At 40.7% G+C, this 16,494-nt stretch overlaps 1 protein-coding gene and 1 long non-coding RNA gene across 2 annotated transcripts in view; one reads left to right on the forward strand and one right to left on the reverse strand.

The window, feature by feature from the left end:
- The window catches only part of col28a1a (collagen, type XXVIII, alpha 1a), a 47,282-nt gene that overhangs the window by 9,715 nt on the left and 21,073 nt on the right, over window positions 1-16,494 (reverse strand). Inside the window, exons 19-33 of the mRNA XM_044171713.1 lie at window positions 14,824-14,892; window positions 14,663-14,734; window positions 13,155-13,223; window positions 12,755-12,826; window positions 10,153-10,221; window positions 6,951-7,019; window positions 6,443-6,511; window positions 6,268-6,336; window positions 5,764-5,832; window positions 5,569-5,637; window positions 5,180-5,248; window positions 4,972-5,052; window positions 1,221-1,256; window positions 1,091-1,127; window positions 437-991 (exon numbers count right to left, since the gene is read on the reverse strand). Coding sequence (XP_044027648.1) covers window positions 437-991; window positions 1,091-1,127; window positions 1,221-1,256; window positions 4,972-5,052; window positions 5,180-5,248; window positions 5,569-5,637; window positions 5,764-5,832; window positions 6,268-6,336; window positions 6,443-6,511; window positions 6,951-7,019; window positions 10,153-10,221; window positions 12,755-12,826; window positions 13,155-13,223; window positions 14,663-14,734; window positions 14,824-14,892 — 1,474 coding nt within the window. The remainder of the gene's footprint in view (window positions 1-436; window positions 992-1,090; window positions 1,128-1,220; window positions 1,257-4,971; window positions 5,053-5,179; window positions 5,249-5,568; window positions 5,638-5,763; window positions 5,833-6,267; window positions 6,337-6,442; window positions 6,512-6,950; window positions 7,020-10,152; window positions 10,222-12,754; window positions 12,827-13,154; window positions 13,224-14,662; window positions 14,735-14,823; window positions 14,893-16,494) is intronic.
- Window positions 7,448-9,254, forward strand: LOC122864377. The gene is made up of 3 exons (XR_006375201.1): window positions 7,448-7,769; window positions 8,701-8,820; window positions 8,926-9,254. It is a non-coding gene; the product is annotated as an uncharacterized LOC122864377 (long non-coding RNA).

Consider the following 16,494-nt stretch of genomic DNA (forward strand, 5'->3'; position numbering starts at 1 on the left):
TTAGCTTGTGTTTCTTTACATTTTTAGCTGTGAATCTGCTGCTGCTAGCGGTTCCTCTTTGGTATAGTAACCATGGATACACAAACAACTATCATTGGATTACTGTTGATACTGAAAATAATTTATAAATTTGAAATATATGATTATGAGGCAAGATCTGAAGTTATAAGGAGCATCTTTTTGTCTCAGATTTCTAACAGATCAGATTAAAGAGATACTGAAAGCATTAGAAAAACTAAATTGCACAGATTCCAGATGTGTGATGTGTGAGTGTTAAATCTGAGAAGTTGTGGAAGTTTGAGTGCAAACCACCTCAATTAGGTTTGAAGGGTTAACAGCTTGTTATAGAAAACCATCAAATTCTTTGATAAATGTGTCAACAGTGAACAGTGTGGTTTTTGTTTATCTGAGGTGTGAGACAACATTGTTTGCTTACTGGGAAGTGACCTGAAGTCATCTATGAGGTAGACATGCTCTTCATCAGGATCAGAGGCAATTACATTCATCTCAGCCTGGAACTCTTCATAGAGAGGGTCAGTCTTATTCATGACTCCTATAACAAACATCTCGGTCCCCTTTGCGTGAGCCTCTGTTGCTGTTTCTTCAAACTGCATGATGTCACGGGGGTCAGCCTGTCCGTCTGTTAAAACCACAGCCATTTTCTTCACACCAGGCCGAGAGGCCTGGAACAGCTGGTTGGCACGATGGATGGCGCTGCCCGTGAAGGTGCCCTCACCCAGGTAAGGCATCTTCCTGACGGCGGCCTTGACGTCGTCCTGGCTGGACTGCTGCTGCAGACTGACTACCACCATGTCCACATGGCTGTAGAGCACCACGCCGATCCGTTTGGCTTCTCGGCTCACGGACACCCGGTCAATAAGAGCGTTCACAAAGTCCTTCACCAACTCAAAGTTTTCTGGTCCCACACTCTCAGAGCTGTCTATCACAAACACCAGCTCCAGAGGGCTCTCTTTGCACTTGAGACCACAGCCTGGGCAACAATTATTAGACACATTAGCAACATAAAAAAGATTACTAATGACTGAAAAGTTTATACTTCTGCAAATTGCTGATAAAACGTGTAATTTACCACAGGTTTCCCTTATAATCCTGATGACCTCTTCTCTCTGTGTACAGAAAGAAAAGAAGACAAAAAAGGTCTTAAATTTTAATGTTAACATATAAAACTCAGTGTCATTTGTGCCAGTAACTTTACGCACCGTCAGTCCTGGTTCCCCCTTTTCTCCTGGTCTCCCCTGTAAAATTAACCTCAGATTAGGAAGAATAATGATAACATAGTGTCTCTCCATAGGACAAGTACATGGTGACCTTATGTGAAAACTAATCAGAAAGTTTTAGCCTGCTAGTTTCTACCGAGTGGGGCCTGTGTTAGCATTCTATTAGCCAGCAGAGCTAATAGTGCCCTTCGAGGCCTGTATTTATCAAGTGTCTCAGAATCGCTCCTAGGAATCTCTCTGAAAGTCAACCAAGTTGTTTCCATCCACAACAGTTATGTGGATATTAGAAATTGGTTCATTAAGATAAATAGTGGTGGCGCCAATTCTCCATTCAGGTGCCATTAAACCACTGCACAAGAAGAGGGCAGAACGAGATGACGAAAAGAATAGAAGCTTCTTTCACTTACTTTCAGCAAAGAGGAGGATTATTCCTTGGAGACAGTTAGTTTAGTTAGTTAGCGGTTTAAAATATTAAACCATATATCTTACATATTGCTCCACCATCATTAATTTTAAACAAACAAATTAATGAATTATACAATAAATAAACCTGCGATTGTGCATGAATGCAGCTTGTTTTTCCTTAATGTGACATTAAGTGGAGGGGAAATGACTCTGTGAAGAACAAAAGAAAAAACTTTTTACAGCCAACTTGCAAGCTTACAGGCAGTGAGTGTGTGTAGATTTTGGCATCAGTGTTTATTTGCTTTTCAGACACTTCATGTACTTCTGTACATTTAGCCAAGCCACCGAAGTTGGAGTGTCACCAAATATGGGATTCTTAGTCGCAGAAACTCAAACAAGACAGACCAATGATGGAACCTTCAGCACTGGTCTGACCAATTATACTCGAACCTACGCACAGCTTTAGCACTACGGAGTAGTATGTGTTCCGGGACAACAACATTAACACATACACGGACATGGTCATTGGCTGAATGCATCAATGACGTTGTACTAAGGACTGCTATATGGACATTCCCAAATCAGAAGCCCTGGGTTAACGGGGAAGTCCGTGCCAAACTTAAAGCATGGACTGACGCTTACAACTCAGGCAATTTGGAAACAGGAAATCCAGGTACGCTCTGCAGACAGCTATTGGAAGGACTACGAAACAATGTGGAGCCCTGATAAGAAACAAGAAAGACTAAGAAACAAGAAACAAGTGGAGTTCCACTACCAGGGCTCCAACTCTGGTCTGGACTAAGAACTATAACAGACTACAAAAGAAAAACCAGCAGTGCTGAGATAATGTCTGCATCTCTCCCAGATGAACTGAACATCTTCTATGAGGGAGGCACAATGCAAATACCACCTAGAATTTTTTTTAAATAGTAAAATTGTAATTGTAGTGTTAATATTAATAAATTAATAAATTAGTAATAATAGGAATGACAGCTTGGAATGTCAGTATTAGTAACAGAGCCAATAACAGAGCCAATAACAACAGTCCAAGCAGGTGGCCCACAACCACAGATCCAGTCTCTGCAGCTCTGGAGGCAGAAATACCTGCTGACAGCGACAGAAGGAGAGAGGAGAGAAACGAGAAAGCACACGACTACGTGTGTGCAGGTTAACTGGCGGAGGTCTTCACAAACATTTTCAATTTCTCACTGCTCCAGTCTGTAGCAGTCCCCACATGTTTCAAAAAGGTGACCATTGTCCCTGTCCCCAAAAAGGCCAAAGCCCTCTGCCTGAACAACTACCACCCAGTAGCACTCACCTAGGCCATCATGAAGTGCTTCAAGGGGTTAGTCAAAACCTTCATCACCTCCTCCCTCCCTGACTCACGGAACCCACTTTAATTTGCTTACAGGCCAAACAGATCAACTTACGACGCCATCACCCTAGCCCTCCACACTGCCCTCTCCCACCTGGACCAGAGGAGCACATATGTGAGAAAGCTGTTCGTTGACTATAGTTCAGTATTCAGTACCATTGTGCCCTCCAAGCTCGTCATCAAGCTCAGAGACCTGGGACTCAACACCGCCCTATGTGACTGGATCTTGAACTTCCTGACGGGGGAGACCACAGGCTGTGCGTATAGGCACCACGACATCCTCCACCCTGACTTGTAACACCAGTGCCCTTCAGAGCTGCGTGCTCAGCCCTCTCCTGTACTCCCTGTTCACTCCGACATTTATGGCCACCCACAGCTCCAACACCATCATCAAGTTTGCTGACGACACAACTGTCATTGGCCTGATCCCCGGCGACGATGAGATGGTGATGGTTAAACTGGGACAGCCTCCTCTCTGTAGACAGTCCCAGTTTAACCATCACAGTATATACAGTATATTATGTGCACTTCCTGTCTACATCCTGTTCTACCTGTCCATAACCAGTTCTCATTACGCATATACATACTACATTACTGCACAACCTGTTTATATTACAGTTTATTCATTTATCATTACTGTACACTTGCCTACCACTATCATATTTTATTTATTATACATATATTAGATTTTGTTCCTATATTTTAACTTCTGCATTATTTTATGTCGTATGTCTTAAATTCTGCGCAAGTTTGTTTTTATACATACTGCATGAGTATTGTTGGAGAGAGCCTGAGAACTAAGAATTTCATTGCCAGTGACTGCTTCACTGTAATTGTTGTGCATATGACAATAAAAAACTTTAACTTGAACATGAATACAACACAATCATAAAAGTAATTGTGATTGTATCTCCTGTTTGTCAGTTTTAATGGCATGCACAGCTTTCTGCCAAAGTGTCTTTTTTGATACTACCACTAGGAGTATCTTCAGCAAAAGACTCATCCCCCCAAAAATGCACCACAGAGCACCACAGGAAGTCATTCCTGCCTGTGGCCATCAAACTCTTTAACTCCTCCCTTTAAGTGTCAGTCTATATGACCCTAAGACATTAAACTGGACATTGGATCATTAACATCACTGCAATACTTGAAACAATTGTGCAATATTCTGTGTTAATACTGCTGTGCAATATACTCTGTTTTAAGTTTAATATTCCCTATTTATTGATATTTATTCATACTTCTATTACTGCTGTGCAATATCCATCATCTCATAATCATCTTAATAAGCTACACTTAACTTGACAGTACTCATTATTGCTCTATTACTTATTACTTATATTATTACATTGTATTATACCGTAAATACTTATCAACCTGTAAATCCAGTTGGTACTTACACTTATTTTAGCTTTTATACTTATATCCACTTTGTATTTATCTTACCTGTATTATAGTGTATTATATTTTGATTTACTTGCTTACTTCTATTCCTTCTATTCTCAAGTGTGCATTGATGTGATAGTGAGCAGCTGTAACGAATGAGTTTCCCCTCAGGGATCAATAAAGTATTTCTGATTCTGATTCTGAAAGTCAGAAATGTTTAAATCCTACAAATAGGAACTTTAAGAATAGGACCAGTCGATCCTAATGATGTTAAATTGATGATTGTATCGGGCTGAAAATGACTTTGGAGAAAATGAATTGGAGCCTGTATATAATAAATTTTTCACAACATGGAAATGAACACCAAAAATGCTATCAGAACCTCTCTTTATAGGTTCCATTTTACATGAAAAGAGGAAGACATCAGTGCCTAAAAGAAGAAAAGGAAACTGTGTCCCAAAACAAATGAAAAACGAATCATTCACAGACAACTGTGATCATCACAGACCTTTTGAGGAACAGTTTAGGAGATTGTTATATAAACCATGAAGCATTTTAAGTGTTTACCATCAGTCCAGTAGAGCCAGGTTCTCCATAGTCTCCTTTGTCTCCTTTCTTTCCCCGGTCTCCAGGAATGCCTCTATCACCCTGTGTGTGTGGGTGTGTGTGGGTGAAAGCATTCTTTATTACAGCAAATTTGGAGCACTGGTAATCAGAGGCAATATATCATAGGTCATGCAACCATTGGCACATGCAGTAGCTGTATTGTTTGTACCTTCTCCCCTGGCAGGCCATCCCCTGGTGCCCCCCGAGGGCCCATTGGGCCCTGAAACCCAGGCTCTCCCTAAGAATGAAGATGGAGGAACCGGTAAACATGATAAGGGTATCATCAGCATCTAGACTTATCTTAAAGTCCAATCCATGGAGGGAAACACCACGGACTGATTGGTTTGATGTAACAGCACAGGCTAATGACTCAAGAGGGGACAGTGGTTATCCTTGCAGGACAAGATAATGGATCAACCCAGCTCCACCATAGCTGGGTGCTGAATCCTAAAAAACAAGTACCAAACCCATTCTTGGTGAACAACATGATAAAATAATGTAATCCCATTGTCTTGACTGACACCATACCAGCTCTGTCAAGTGTTTTTTATTGCCTACCTTTGGTCCCTGGATGCCCTCTCCTGGAGGCCCTAGCAGGCCTGGTGGACCAGGCTGTCCTGTAGAGCCCTGGGAATACAATGCATTACAGCAATTGTCAAGTTATTAGGCTAATATCGTTACGGAATGCAGAGGAAATGGTATAAAAGAACAATAGAAATTGATTAACTTCCTTCATAATGTATACACACTTACCTTCGGTCCATAAAGTCCAATTCCAGGAGGACCTGATGGCCCCAGCAACCCCGGTAAGCCCCTGTCACCCTGACACGTAAAACAGACAAAACAAAGTAAAAATACTTCCACTACTTGTCCATCTTACGAAGCCCACTCATTTTTTTTTGTTTGTTCCATTTCCTCTTTTGTCTCTTAATGGCCAGTCCGTATCACCAACGATATAAGTAAACAGTCTCTGTTCCAATCGGTTCACATGGCCTGCTATAAATTTCACACACATATCCACATTCATGAGGAGGTCATATAATTTATGCTTTGTTGGTGTGGAAGCAGCAATTAAAACTTCTGTGAATCAGCTTCAGGCTTATAGCATGCTATGGCTATTGAGTAGAAATATTTCAAAATTATGTTTTCTCACTCTGGTATGTTGAATGGCACTACAGTTCTCATGTGCCTCAGCGAATGTCCCTCTGAGGGCTTTCCCTAACTTCATGACTTCATGAAGTAACACTTGTGCCTCACCTTAGGTCCAGGCAGTCCTTTCCCTTCAGGCCCGATCTCTCCTTGCACTCCTGGTAAGCCAGGCAGCCCCTAATGATGAAGTAAAAGATGTCCATTTACCAACCCTTCTTTCTTATGCATCGAATATGAGAATAATTCAATTATACCCCACATTTTTATGATTGTTTCCTCTCACCTGCGGTCCTGGGAAGCCATCTCCCTTCATTCCTGGTGGCCCCACAGGTCCAGGATTTCCTTTGTTACCCTGAAGGAGGAACAGGAGAACAGTGAAAATACTGAGAGGGGCAAACACAGTAAGAAAATTCTGTTGTAAATACATATTAACATAAAAATATATTGACCTGCAGGTGGGTATATTGCAAACATACTGTAATGTGATATTACTTTGACGTAAAAAATCCACACATTGAATTATTAAGGTATTGGGAAAAGTCATTTTCATCAAGGAAAATCTTTCCTACCTTTTTAATTACAGCTGTTTTAAGTCTAAGGTGCATCAACACACAGTATGTCCGATGTCATAATTACTTTATGTCTTGAAAACTGAGCACGGAGAAGGATATCAAAAAATATGTGACATCAGCTTGTATAACACTGCTACACAATGCACTTCATACTTGAAGCAGGTTCCACAGTGCACAGAGATATATTGACATGGTGATTATATTATTTGTTCATGTTACCTTCGGTCCAATGATTCCTACTCCAGGTTCTCCAACAGGTCCAGCTGGTCCTACAGGCCCAGGATCTCCCTGTTATTTGGACAAGTAAACAACAAGCTCACGCTTATTCATATTAATGGATATTGACTGGCTCATAATATAAGCAATACAGTTTATTTATTTATACACCACTTCCAAATTGTGTTTTGTGTTATATATCATACAGATATATAACATAAGTAATATAAGTGTTATATATCTGTATGATATATAACACTGCTACTACAATTGTTATTATTAGTCTTATTACTATTATTATCATTATTATTCCTATCAATATCATTCCTATCATTATTACTTCATTAATATTAATATTACCACTACCATTACATTATTATTATTTTAAAACTCTAGGTGGAATTTGCATTGTGCTGACAACAAAAATATCAATTCAATTCAATTCAATTTTATTTGTATAGCGCCAGTTCATAACAGAAGTTATCTCATTGCACTTTTCCTATAGAGCAGGTCTAGACCGTACTCTCAGGAGTGGGCGGCCATCCACTGCTGCCAGTTGGGTTTTTACAGAAATATAATTATGACATATTCAATGCACAGCCCTGCCAATGGTTTCACACCATTCCATTGACCTACAGGTGGCGGTAATGTGCCATGAACCACAGCAATGCGCCAATAAAAGGCAGGGAAGAAGAAAACTGCTAGCTAGCAAACATTAAGGTAAACAATACAGGGGGGAAATCGGCTTTGCAAGTGTTTTATAAGGAAGGAAATGCATTAAACACATTTGTCAGACAACAACGATACATACAATGTGTTTTGGTGAGTAACAGTAAATGCAAACATAATTTTTTGTTAGTTTGTTTTTGTTTTGTTGTTTACAAGAACATTCCACAGGGCACCTTTAAGTTGGTCACACACAAACATATGAATGGCAGTGACCACACACTGCTCCTTGCAGAGTATAACAGGTAAACAAGAAAATGAGGTGAGATTAAGCAGAAAAAAAGCTTTAGGTTTCTTTGCTGCAACAGTTTTGCACAGAGATGACCTAGATGACCTTGCCTCAGCCATCAGTTTGTGGTTGAGGCTACATAGTCCACATTTTCAATAATGAAAAATGTAAATGATAGTTCAGGTGCACCATGCATATTTAACTGTGTACATGGAAAGGATTATTATTAGTTTTAAGATTATTAGTAGTAGTTGTGGCCATCATTCATATCAGGATGATTACCTTTTTCTCACCAACTTAATTGCTGATTGCTCAACAGCATCTGGACAGGAACACTACTTTACATTCATCTGGCTCTTACACATGATGATGAAAGCAAAGGTTAAACAGGAAGCAAGTCTGTAGTATCTTATGGACATTTACAATGGACAAACTGGGTAATCATTTTAACATTTGTGTTCACTTTCTCTTCTAAATAAATTTGGTTAAACTGGGTTTTTATTTATTTTATTTATTTTTGCAACCTGTCTGATTGTCTGGCTGCTCCTGTTTCTTGCCTTATTGGATTAATGCTAGCAAGGTGACCCATCACTCGATCACAGCAGTGAGGTTAATGAGTAAAATGGTATTATTACTGGCCTTTGGTAGAATTCTCCCATGTAAGTATCGTGGTTAGTCACCATGCTGTGTGATCCCTGCAGTATTCTGTGCAGTTTTCCCTCTCCCTGTGTGTGTCCTCCGTTTATCTGTAGTGTATGTCTATGTGTGTGTGTGTGTGTGTGTGTGTGTGTGCTCCAGCTCCCCGGGCTTCCCCCTGCTGCTGATCACCGGCGCACCTGTCATCAATCATCATCAGTCTCCACAGCATAAAGACCGGGATCTTCCTCATCTCCAGTGACAGATTGTCTCTGTATACCTGTACGAGCTTATGTAATGGCCCCTCGAGCCACACAGCTAAGTACTGTTGTAGCTTTGTCTAGTAATCGTGTGTTTTTTGTAAACTCTGGTTTGCTTCTGCCACAGACATCCCTCTCGCCGGTCATCACAGCCATGTCACCTCATGGATCTCTGCCAACCTGTTCGCCCGTCCTGTTCCTGCTCAGTCAGCTAACCAGCGGTCTCCCAGCTCCTCCGGTGAAAACCCCGTGCCACTCGGAGCCAACTTACGCCATTCTACAGAGCCGTTGCCGGCCTCACATCGCCAACCTCCGTTCTTGGTTCCGTGCAGTTCCGTCCAGGAGTGAGTTCACCACTTTCCCAAGAGCTGTAGTGGACAGCTCTGATTGCCCCCTCGAGAAAAGACTATCTTTTGCACTAACATCTGTGTGAATAAATACTAACTTATCTCCTCACTCCTTGTGTTCTGCATTTGTGGGTTCTGACTCGTACATTACGACTTTAAGCTTTTCAGTCAGGGTGTCTGTTTGAGTATGGGTGTGCAGTGATGTTGCTAGGTACGCGCCCTGCTTCTCTGACGCATTCAAATCTGAAAGGACGCAGTAAACTCTTAATCAGAAATCAGAATCAGAAATACTTTGTTGATCCTCGAGGGGAAACTCTTTTGTTACAGCTGCTCACTATCACTTCAGTGCACACAGGAATAGAAGTTCTAATAGAATAGAAATAAGTCCGCAACGAGACAATTATATCTAGTAAGAAATAAGAGACATGCAAATAGAAAAGTTGGAAAAAGTAAGACGACAAGACGGAGCATGCGCTCTACCTATCGACGTGTCCAGGGGACACACCCTATTTTTTTCCCCTGACAATACTAATTGTGAACAACAAATACATGTTGAAATCATATAAATAAATTAAAGAAACCTCGCTGTCAAACGTTGTGTAATTTATTATCAGGCTGCAGCCTCTCACCTGCTCTCAGTGTCAGCGCTGAGGCGGGCGAGATTACTCCAGTTTACAACTACGCTCATTACTGTAAGTAAGTGCAATAAAACCTTTGCGAGTAAAAAGCCAATACTTCAATTCACCTGTTCCACAAGCATAAACATGTCAACATGTAGAAAGTGATATTTTAATTTAATCTGCTCTGTCCGCAATCTGATCCACCAAATTCTTGTAAACTTACTGCCGGCTTAGATAAACCAGCACCTCCTCTTTCTACCAGCCATAACTTACCTGCAGACCCACTCAATGGCCGCCTGTGGGTCCCGGGGACTCACTACTTCGAAAACCTATCATCATCACTGGGTGTGTGTACGTGTGCCTTATTGATTTACTGGTTGTCATCACCTTTGATCCTAGTAAACCACGGCCAGCAGGTCCAGGTAGGCCCGCCATTCCTGGGCTGCCAGGCTCTCCCTGAATAAAAGAGTCAATAAGATATCTGACAGCTGCCAGCAGATAAATTGTGTCAAGATCATGCAAGCAGAGCAAACATTTGTCATGTCTTTCCTTCAATAAGGAGGCTTCCAGCAGTACAGGTTCTTAAGCAATATTTTGCATTAAAGCTGCATACAGGTGATCTTTGCCAGTGTTCATTATTATATATCAAATATTATAGAGCACGGTCTACACCTGCTCTATATCACAAGTGCCCTGAGATAACTTTGGCCATGTAAATGCAAGTATTTGATAAAGAATTACATGATAACTAAACCACTATTTTAGAAGGTCTTGCACTGCAGATATTAATTGGAAAGGCTTAAATCTGCTATGGTCAGTATTTTTTTATATTAACAACGGATCAAATGACTATGTGATGACTCATGGTGATGAAGACACAGAGAATTATCACCCCTGCAGTTTCCCTGAGCTCTGCAAAGCATTTCACCCTCTTTTAGCTCATTGTTTTGGTTTCACAGCCCACAACTTTACTGCTTTGGTTTGTCTTACCGTCCTCATCAATCTTCAGGGAGCTTTTTTCATCAAAAAGCTCTGATAAATCCACTGTACACTATCTGCCTAGCACCAAACAGCAGACATAGTGGACCCTTTAGCAGCTAACAAGCCAGATATTTTTCTCAAGAATTGGACGTGACTAAAACAGAACTAAAAGGTGAGTGAATATTGGACTTACATTCATCAGAAACAGACAAACACAACTCCAAATGAATGCTAAAGTTGCTTCATTTCTGGTAGATGTGTAAATAGACTAAATGTTTGCTAAGACCAACTACCCATAAGCCTTTATCAGAAGAGAACATGTCAGTCTTGTCTTTACAATTCAGTATCAATTAGCCTGATGCAACTTGTTGGTTATTAATGTTTTAAAGGAAAATATTAGTGGTTTTGTATGTTTTAGTCCAGTAGGCGATATGAGGGGGGATTCCATCCCCGTTCTTAGCAAAATGACTAAAATCCCATAAAGTAAACTCTTTTTCATAAATTGTCAACAAATTTTGTTTAGCATGTTAAAGAGGACGCCACAAATGTTAAATGCTAAAATTAATTTACTAGTCAGCCTGTGAAGTTGTATAATGTCTTCTTTGGCTCTGGAGGAACTTTGTCAAGTCTGACAAAATAACTCAAGTAAACATCATCTGAGTAATCTTAATTAGGTTTTGCAGACTACAACTTTTTTTACATACTTTTTGGTATCAGAATTAGCGAATGAGTCAAATGTGAATTTGAGTCGTGAGTGAAATATATTTAAAATCCTGCTGGATGAAAAATACAATCAACAAAACAGGTACAGCATTTCATGACCCACTCACTTTCAAGAGTTTGTGGATTGTAGTCTGTTGCTCTAATCATAAGTATATTGGAAAGAAGCAGCCCAAGTGGTGACCACTAACCAATAAAGCAATCAAATCCAAAGTTCTGTGTTCCAACCACAGACTGCAGAAAGACAGCTACTGGGCCCACAAACTCTACTAACCTGGGACATCTGTCAGTCAAAGAAGTGCACCCCAAAGCTGATTCTCTTTAAAGCTGAATTGATCATTTTTTTAGCCCTTGAAGGCAGCAGAACAAGCTGAAAACTCAACATTTGATGTATTATCACCTGATGAAGTTATTAGTGTGTCAGCATACAATTACAATTATATACACATACAGCAAACACAGAACAAAATTATCATTCATTTGGAGTCATGTTTGTGTCCACCTGATGCGTGTAAGTCCAATATTCCCTCTCATTTTAGCTCTGGTTTGGTCTCCACCCACTCCTGAGAAAAATATCTGTTTCTATAGCTGCTAAATGCTCCACTATGTTCACCAGCTAGTTGCTAACTTTGTCTGTCTGCTGTTTGCTGCTGTGCAGGCAGAGCTTCACCAAAAATTAGGTTAATAAGAGGGGAGTTTGTGGGTGGTCAAACCACAACAATGAGCTAAAATAGGCTATAAAGCTCTATTGCACTGCTTTAAAGCTGCACCGATCGATATTTCTATATTAACAATCGATCAAAGACGTTTGTGTAATGTGAAAGGGGTAGCTCGTAATGACAAACCCACAGAGAATTACACAGCTCGACAGAGCGTCTTAATGTCTTTCAGCTCATTCTTTTGGTTTTACAGCCAGACTTGACTTTTTGGTTCACTTTCACCGCTCTCATCAACCTCGTTTCCAGCAGCAGCAAGCAGCTGTTTTTATAATACCACTACAATATTATTCATGTGCACAGACTGGAGGTACAGCTGGTGCATCCTCTATGTACTTCAACTTAACTGTGGAAGTTTCCAGCTGTCATGTGGGACTACCCTTAATTTACTCTTTGAACCAAGACCCTATATAAAATGACCATTCAATTATTAAACACGACCTGATCTTAAACCTCTGAGTTACTATGACAGCTATCTGAACCTGACCTTAGCCACCAGTGCTGGATTTCCCACCTATTCTAAGCAGACATGTGAACCTGACAGTACTTGGGGTAACCTGTACTTAACATACCTTAGCTCCAGCAGGTCCAACTGGGCCTGGAGACCCTGATAGGCCCCTTGGCCCACGGTCACCTCTGTCTCCCTGTTAAATACAAAAAGCTCATTGACATGTTTGCTCTGAAAGGTAAATACAACTAAATACAACAAGTCAACTTTGCGTGTATATGCCTTAGTCAGTGAAGCCATTGGCAGTATGGTCGGTATGTAAATATGTACTTTAACCACTTTGAATTCTAAGTAATTATTTACATACATGCCTCTACACTTTGCATGTTCAGAAACCCTTGTGCAAGGGCTTTTTAAACAAGGAACATTGCTTCATGTTGAACAAACAGCAAAGAGGATATCCTCCAAGTTATTGGAAATATAATACTTGGGAAGCAGCTGCACCGTAGCTGATTAAACATTACCTTTTCTCCAGGGATGCTTTTGCCTGGTTCTCCCTCTAGGCCTCGCAGTCCTGGCAACCCCATCTCTCCCTAAATTAAACAGCAGATCAAACTGTGTCGCAGCATTAAACAAACCAACATTTTCTAGAGAATCAAAAGTGTGATGCTTTTGAGTGTTCGGAACATAGACGTCCACTTCAGGTAAATAAAATGATGAACAGATAAAACTGTCAGCTGATATGGTGATGTAAGCTTATTTATATACACATATTACTGACTAAAGTGCTGAAGGAATCTGAAGCCCTAATTTTTAATTTTTAATTTTAAGTTTGGACTGCAGGTAGAGCAGGAAGCAACATCTAGACTGTAACTCAAGCAGGATTTTCAGCCTTGCTGTAGTTAATCTTTAAAGACCTTGAATTTACCTCTTTACTTCCTTAATGTGATGTAATTCCTGTTGAAACAAGACTCTGAGGTGGGACATAATGCAAAGAGGGATCATTTTATGTTCTCTCCTCCTAGTGCATAATGAGGTCACCTTATGTGGCCTGCCCATTTTTTTTGTCTCTTAACTTCTAGTTGCTTTATCTAGCCATAGTAAATACACGTCAGAAGTCCGGGTCCTGTTCAGTTCACACAACCTACTTTACATTTATCAGAGTTGAGAATACACATCCACATTTTTGAGGAGGTCATGTGACCTGATCCCATCACATCCACCACAGACATCAGATTAAGAATACCATATTTGGAGCAAAGTCACCTATAGGGTTGACTGGTTTACAACTTGCTCAACTAGCTTACTGTATGTTGCAGCAGTACATTAGCTCAATGTTTATATGGTGAAAATTTGCAAGAGCTCTGATGCCAACTTATCAGTATGATGATGCAGGTTATTAAATTATTGTGGTCACTAAACCAGTGAAGTTTTCACACAACTATGTAATAAATATATATATTTATATAAATAGAATTTTAAACAACCATCATGTTATACAATAGTGAGTCTCAACTGTGCACTGAAATATTGTATTGACACACGTTCGGCCACCCTCTGGCAACCTCTGTATCATATATATTTTTATATATTATCATATTGTACATATAATAAAACTCTCTGACCAGTCACCATAACTATTATAACAGTAACATGACCAGCTAATTCCACAGCTGTTCAGGAAAACTGTAATAAACTGTCTAATTAGTGCTGCTATGCATGCAATGTCGATGTTTGTCAGATTGCTGAAGAAAGTCTCTCATTTTCTTCCAGCTGTGTAATTTCTTCATGCTGTACGTTATAATATAAAACTAGTCAGATATTTGCTTAAATTTAGGCGCAAGATGCTCAAAAGCAGCAGAAGTCAATCTACACAACACATTCCCACTTTCCGGTGTAGACAGGAATTTAAAAGACAAAACAAAGGAGTTGGAGCACTTCCTTGTGAAACACGTTGTTAAGACTACCCATTCCAAAATATAGAAAGCATTTAAAAGTTTAGTAATTGGGTGACCTCCAGTCACTGACTCACCTTAGGCCCAACAGCTCCATCCTCACCAGGAATGCCGGGTATCCCAGCAGCCCCATCAGGCCCTAGTTCCCCCTGGAAAACCACACATGAACTCAAAATGTCTAAGTCCCACAGTTCATTCTATTGAACATGCTTTATGCAAGGGGGGTTTGCTGACTTACCTTTGGTCCTGGCTCACCAACACCCCTCTGTCCCTGAGGTCCAGGCTCTCCGGGGAAACCCTGGTCACCCTGGGAAGCAACACAAATCAACAACTGACTAACAACAACTAAAAGGTGCATAAGGTCTTTTTAGTGCTCCATAGTTGGTGTCAGGTAAATCTCTATTTTAAGATTTTACGACTTAAAGGGAAAAGAAAATGATCACACAGATTGTAAACAAATCCCCAGGTAAAAGGTCTTCCTGCTTCAACTTTAAACTACCAAACTTACTGTAGTTGTGTCAACTGACAGTTGTACATGTGCATTGAGAGATTATTACAGCAATTTTGGATGCACTTATACTTTCAGTTTCACCTCAAAATTAAGTGATTCAGATAATCTGACTGTTGGTTTGTATACAACCTGTCTGATCATATGACTGCTTGTTTCATGCCACATTGGACCTATTGTTAGTGATGTCGCTGTTGAGTACAATGTTATCATAATTGATACAAAAGATGACCAGAGCTACAAAAATCGTAGTAATACACCATAGTTTTTCCTTCTAAAATGCTGTATGCTTTCTCGATCCCACAAGGAGAGTAAGTGTTGCAGTGGCACAGATAGGGATTGTCATAGGTTTGGGGTTTATTCCTGTTTTTCTCTCCTCGTGTGTCTTGTTGTTTTACTTCCTGTCTTTGTTTGCTTTTCGCTCCAGTTAAAATAGTTTGCACCGCCCTGATTAATTGCACCTGTGTCTCGTTGTCTCCCCTACCTAAGTGTATTTAGTCCGAGTTTTTCCATTGCTCAGTGTCAGTCAGTTGTCATTTGCAGTTGTACTTTGTATCCATGTCAAGCAGCCCAGCCTTGTTCTGGTGTTTTTGTTCTTTGTTTTTCTGGACCTTCCCCATGGATTGGACTTTTGGACCTGCCTTTAGATTGGTTTGCCCATGCTGGACTGCTTTCCCGGTTTAAACTTTGCCTGCCTCATCATACCTGTAAGACCGCTGTAACATTTCTTTTGCCATTAAATCATTGAACTTCACCAGCTCTGCCTCTTATCTGCGTCTGGGTCCTACTCCCTTGTGTTCCCTGTTTCCCTGCGTGACATTCCTACTACAAGGACAGGGAAAAATGAAAGGGGAAAATAGGAATTTTATAAGCAAAGAGTGTACATACTATGGACAATATGTTAGTTTTTTTGTTCCATTGTAGGAATTTTCATGGATCACTGAATGCTTAGAGATGTACATCAACAGGACTCTAAGGGACTTCATTGCGAACTCGATGAGGCTGTGGAAAACCGGCTGGATAGCTCAATTGGTAAGTCACAGGACTTTCACACGGGGGACCCGGGTTCGAATCCCCCTCGGGACGCATTGAGCAATGACCATCATCCAGTGTGGAACGGCTGGATAGCTCAATTTGGTAGGCCACGGGACACTCACGGGGGAACAAGGGTTCGGGGCGCAATGAGCAATGACCCATCATCCAGTGTGGGTCCTTAGGCAAGACCCTTCACGCTGCTGCCTACCTCATGATGATGATGAGTGACGATGAAATACATGACATGCCGGCTCAGACGTCGCCCGGCCAAACAAGGTCTGCGTCAGGTGTTGGGGAACCAGGGCATCGAGACGATAAATGAGCTACTGGAACAAGTCGGAAATGGGCGAGATGCGATAACAAGGC

The sequence above is a fragment of the Siniperca chuatsi genome, linkage group LG17, assembly GCF_020085105.1.
Source record: "Siniperca chuatsi isolate FFG_IHB_CAS linkage group LG17, ASM2008510v1, whole genome shotgun sequence".
In the NCBI taxonomy this organism is placed as follows: Eukaryota; Metazoa; Chordata; class Actinopteri; order Centrarchiformes; family Sinipercidae; genus Siniperca; species Siniperca chuatsi.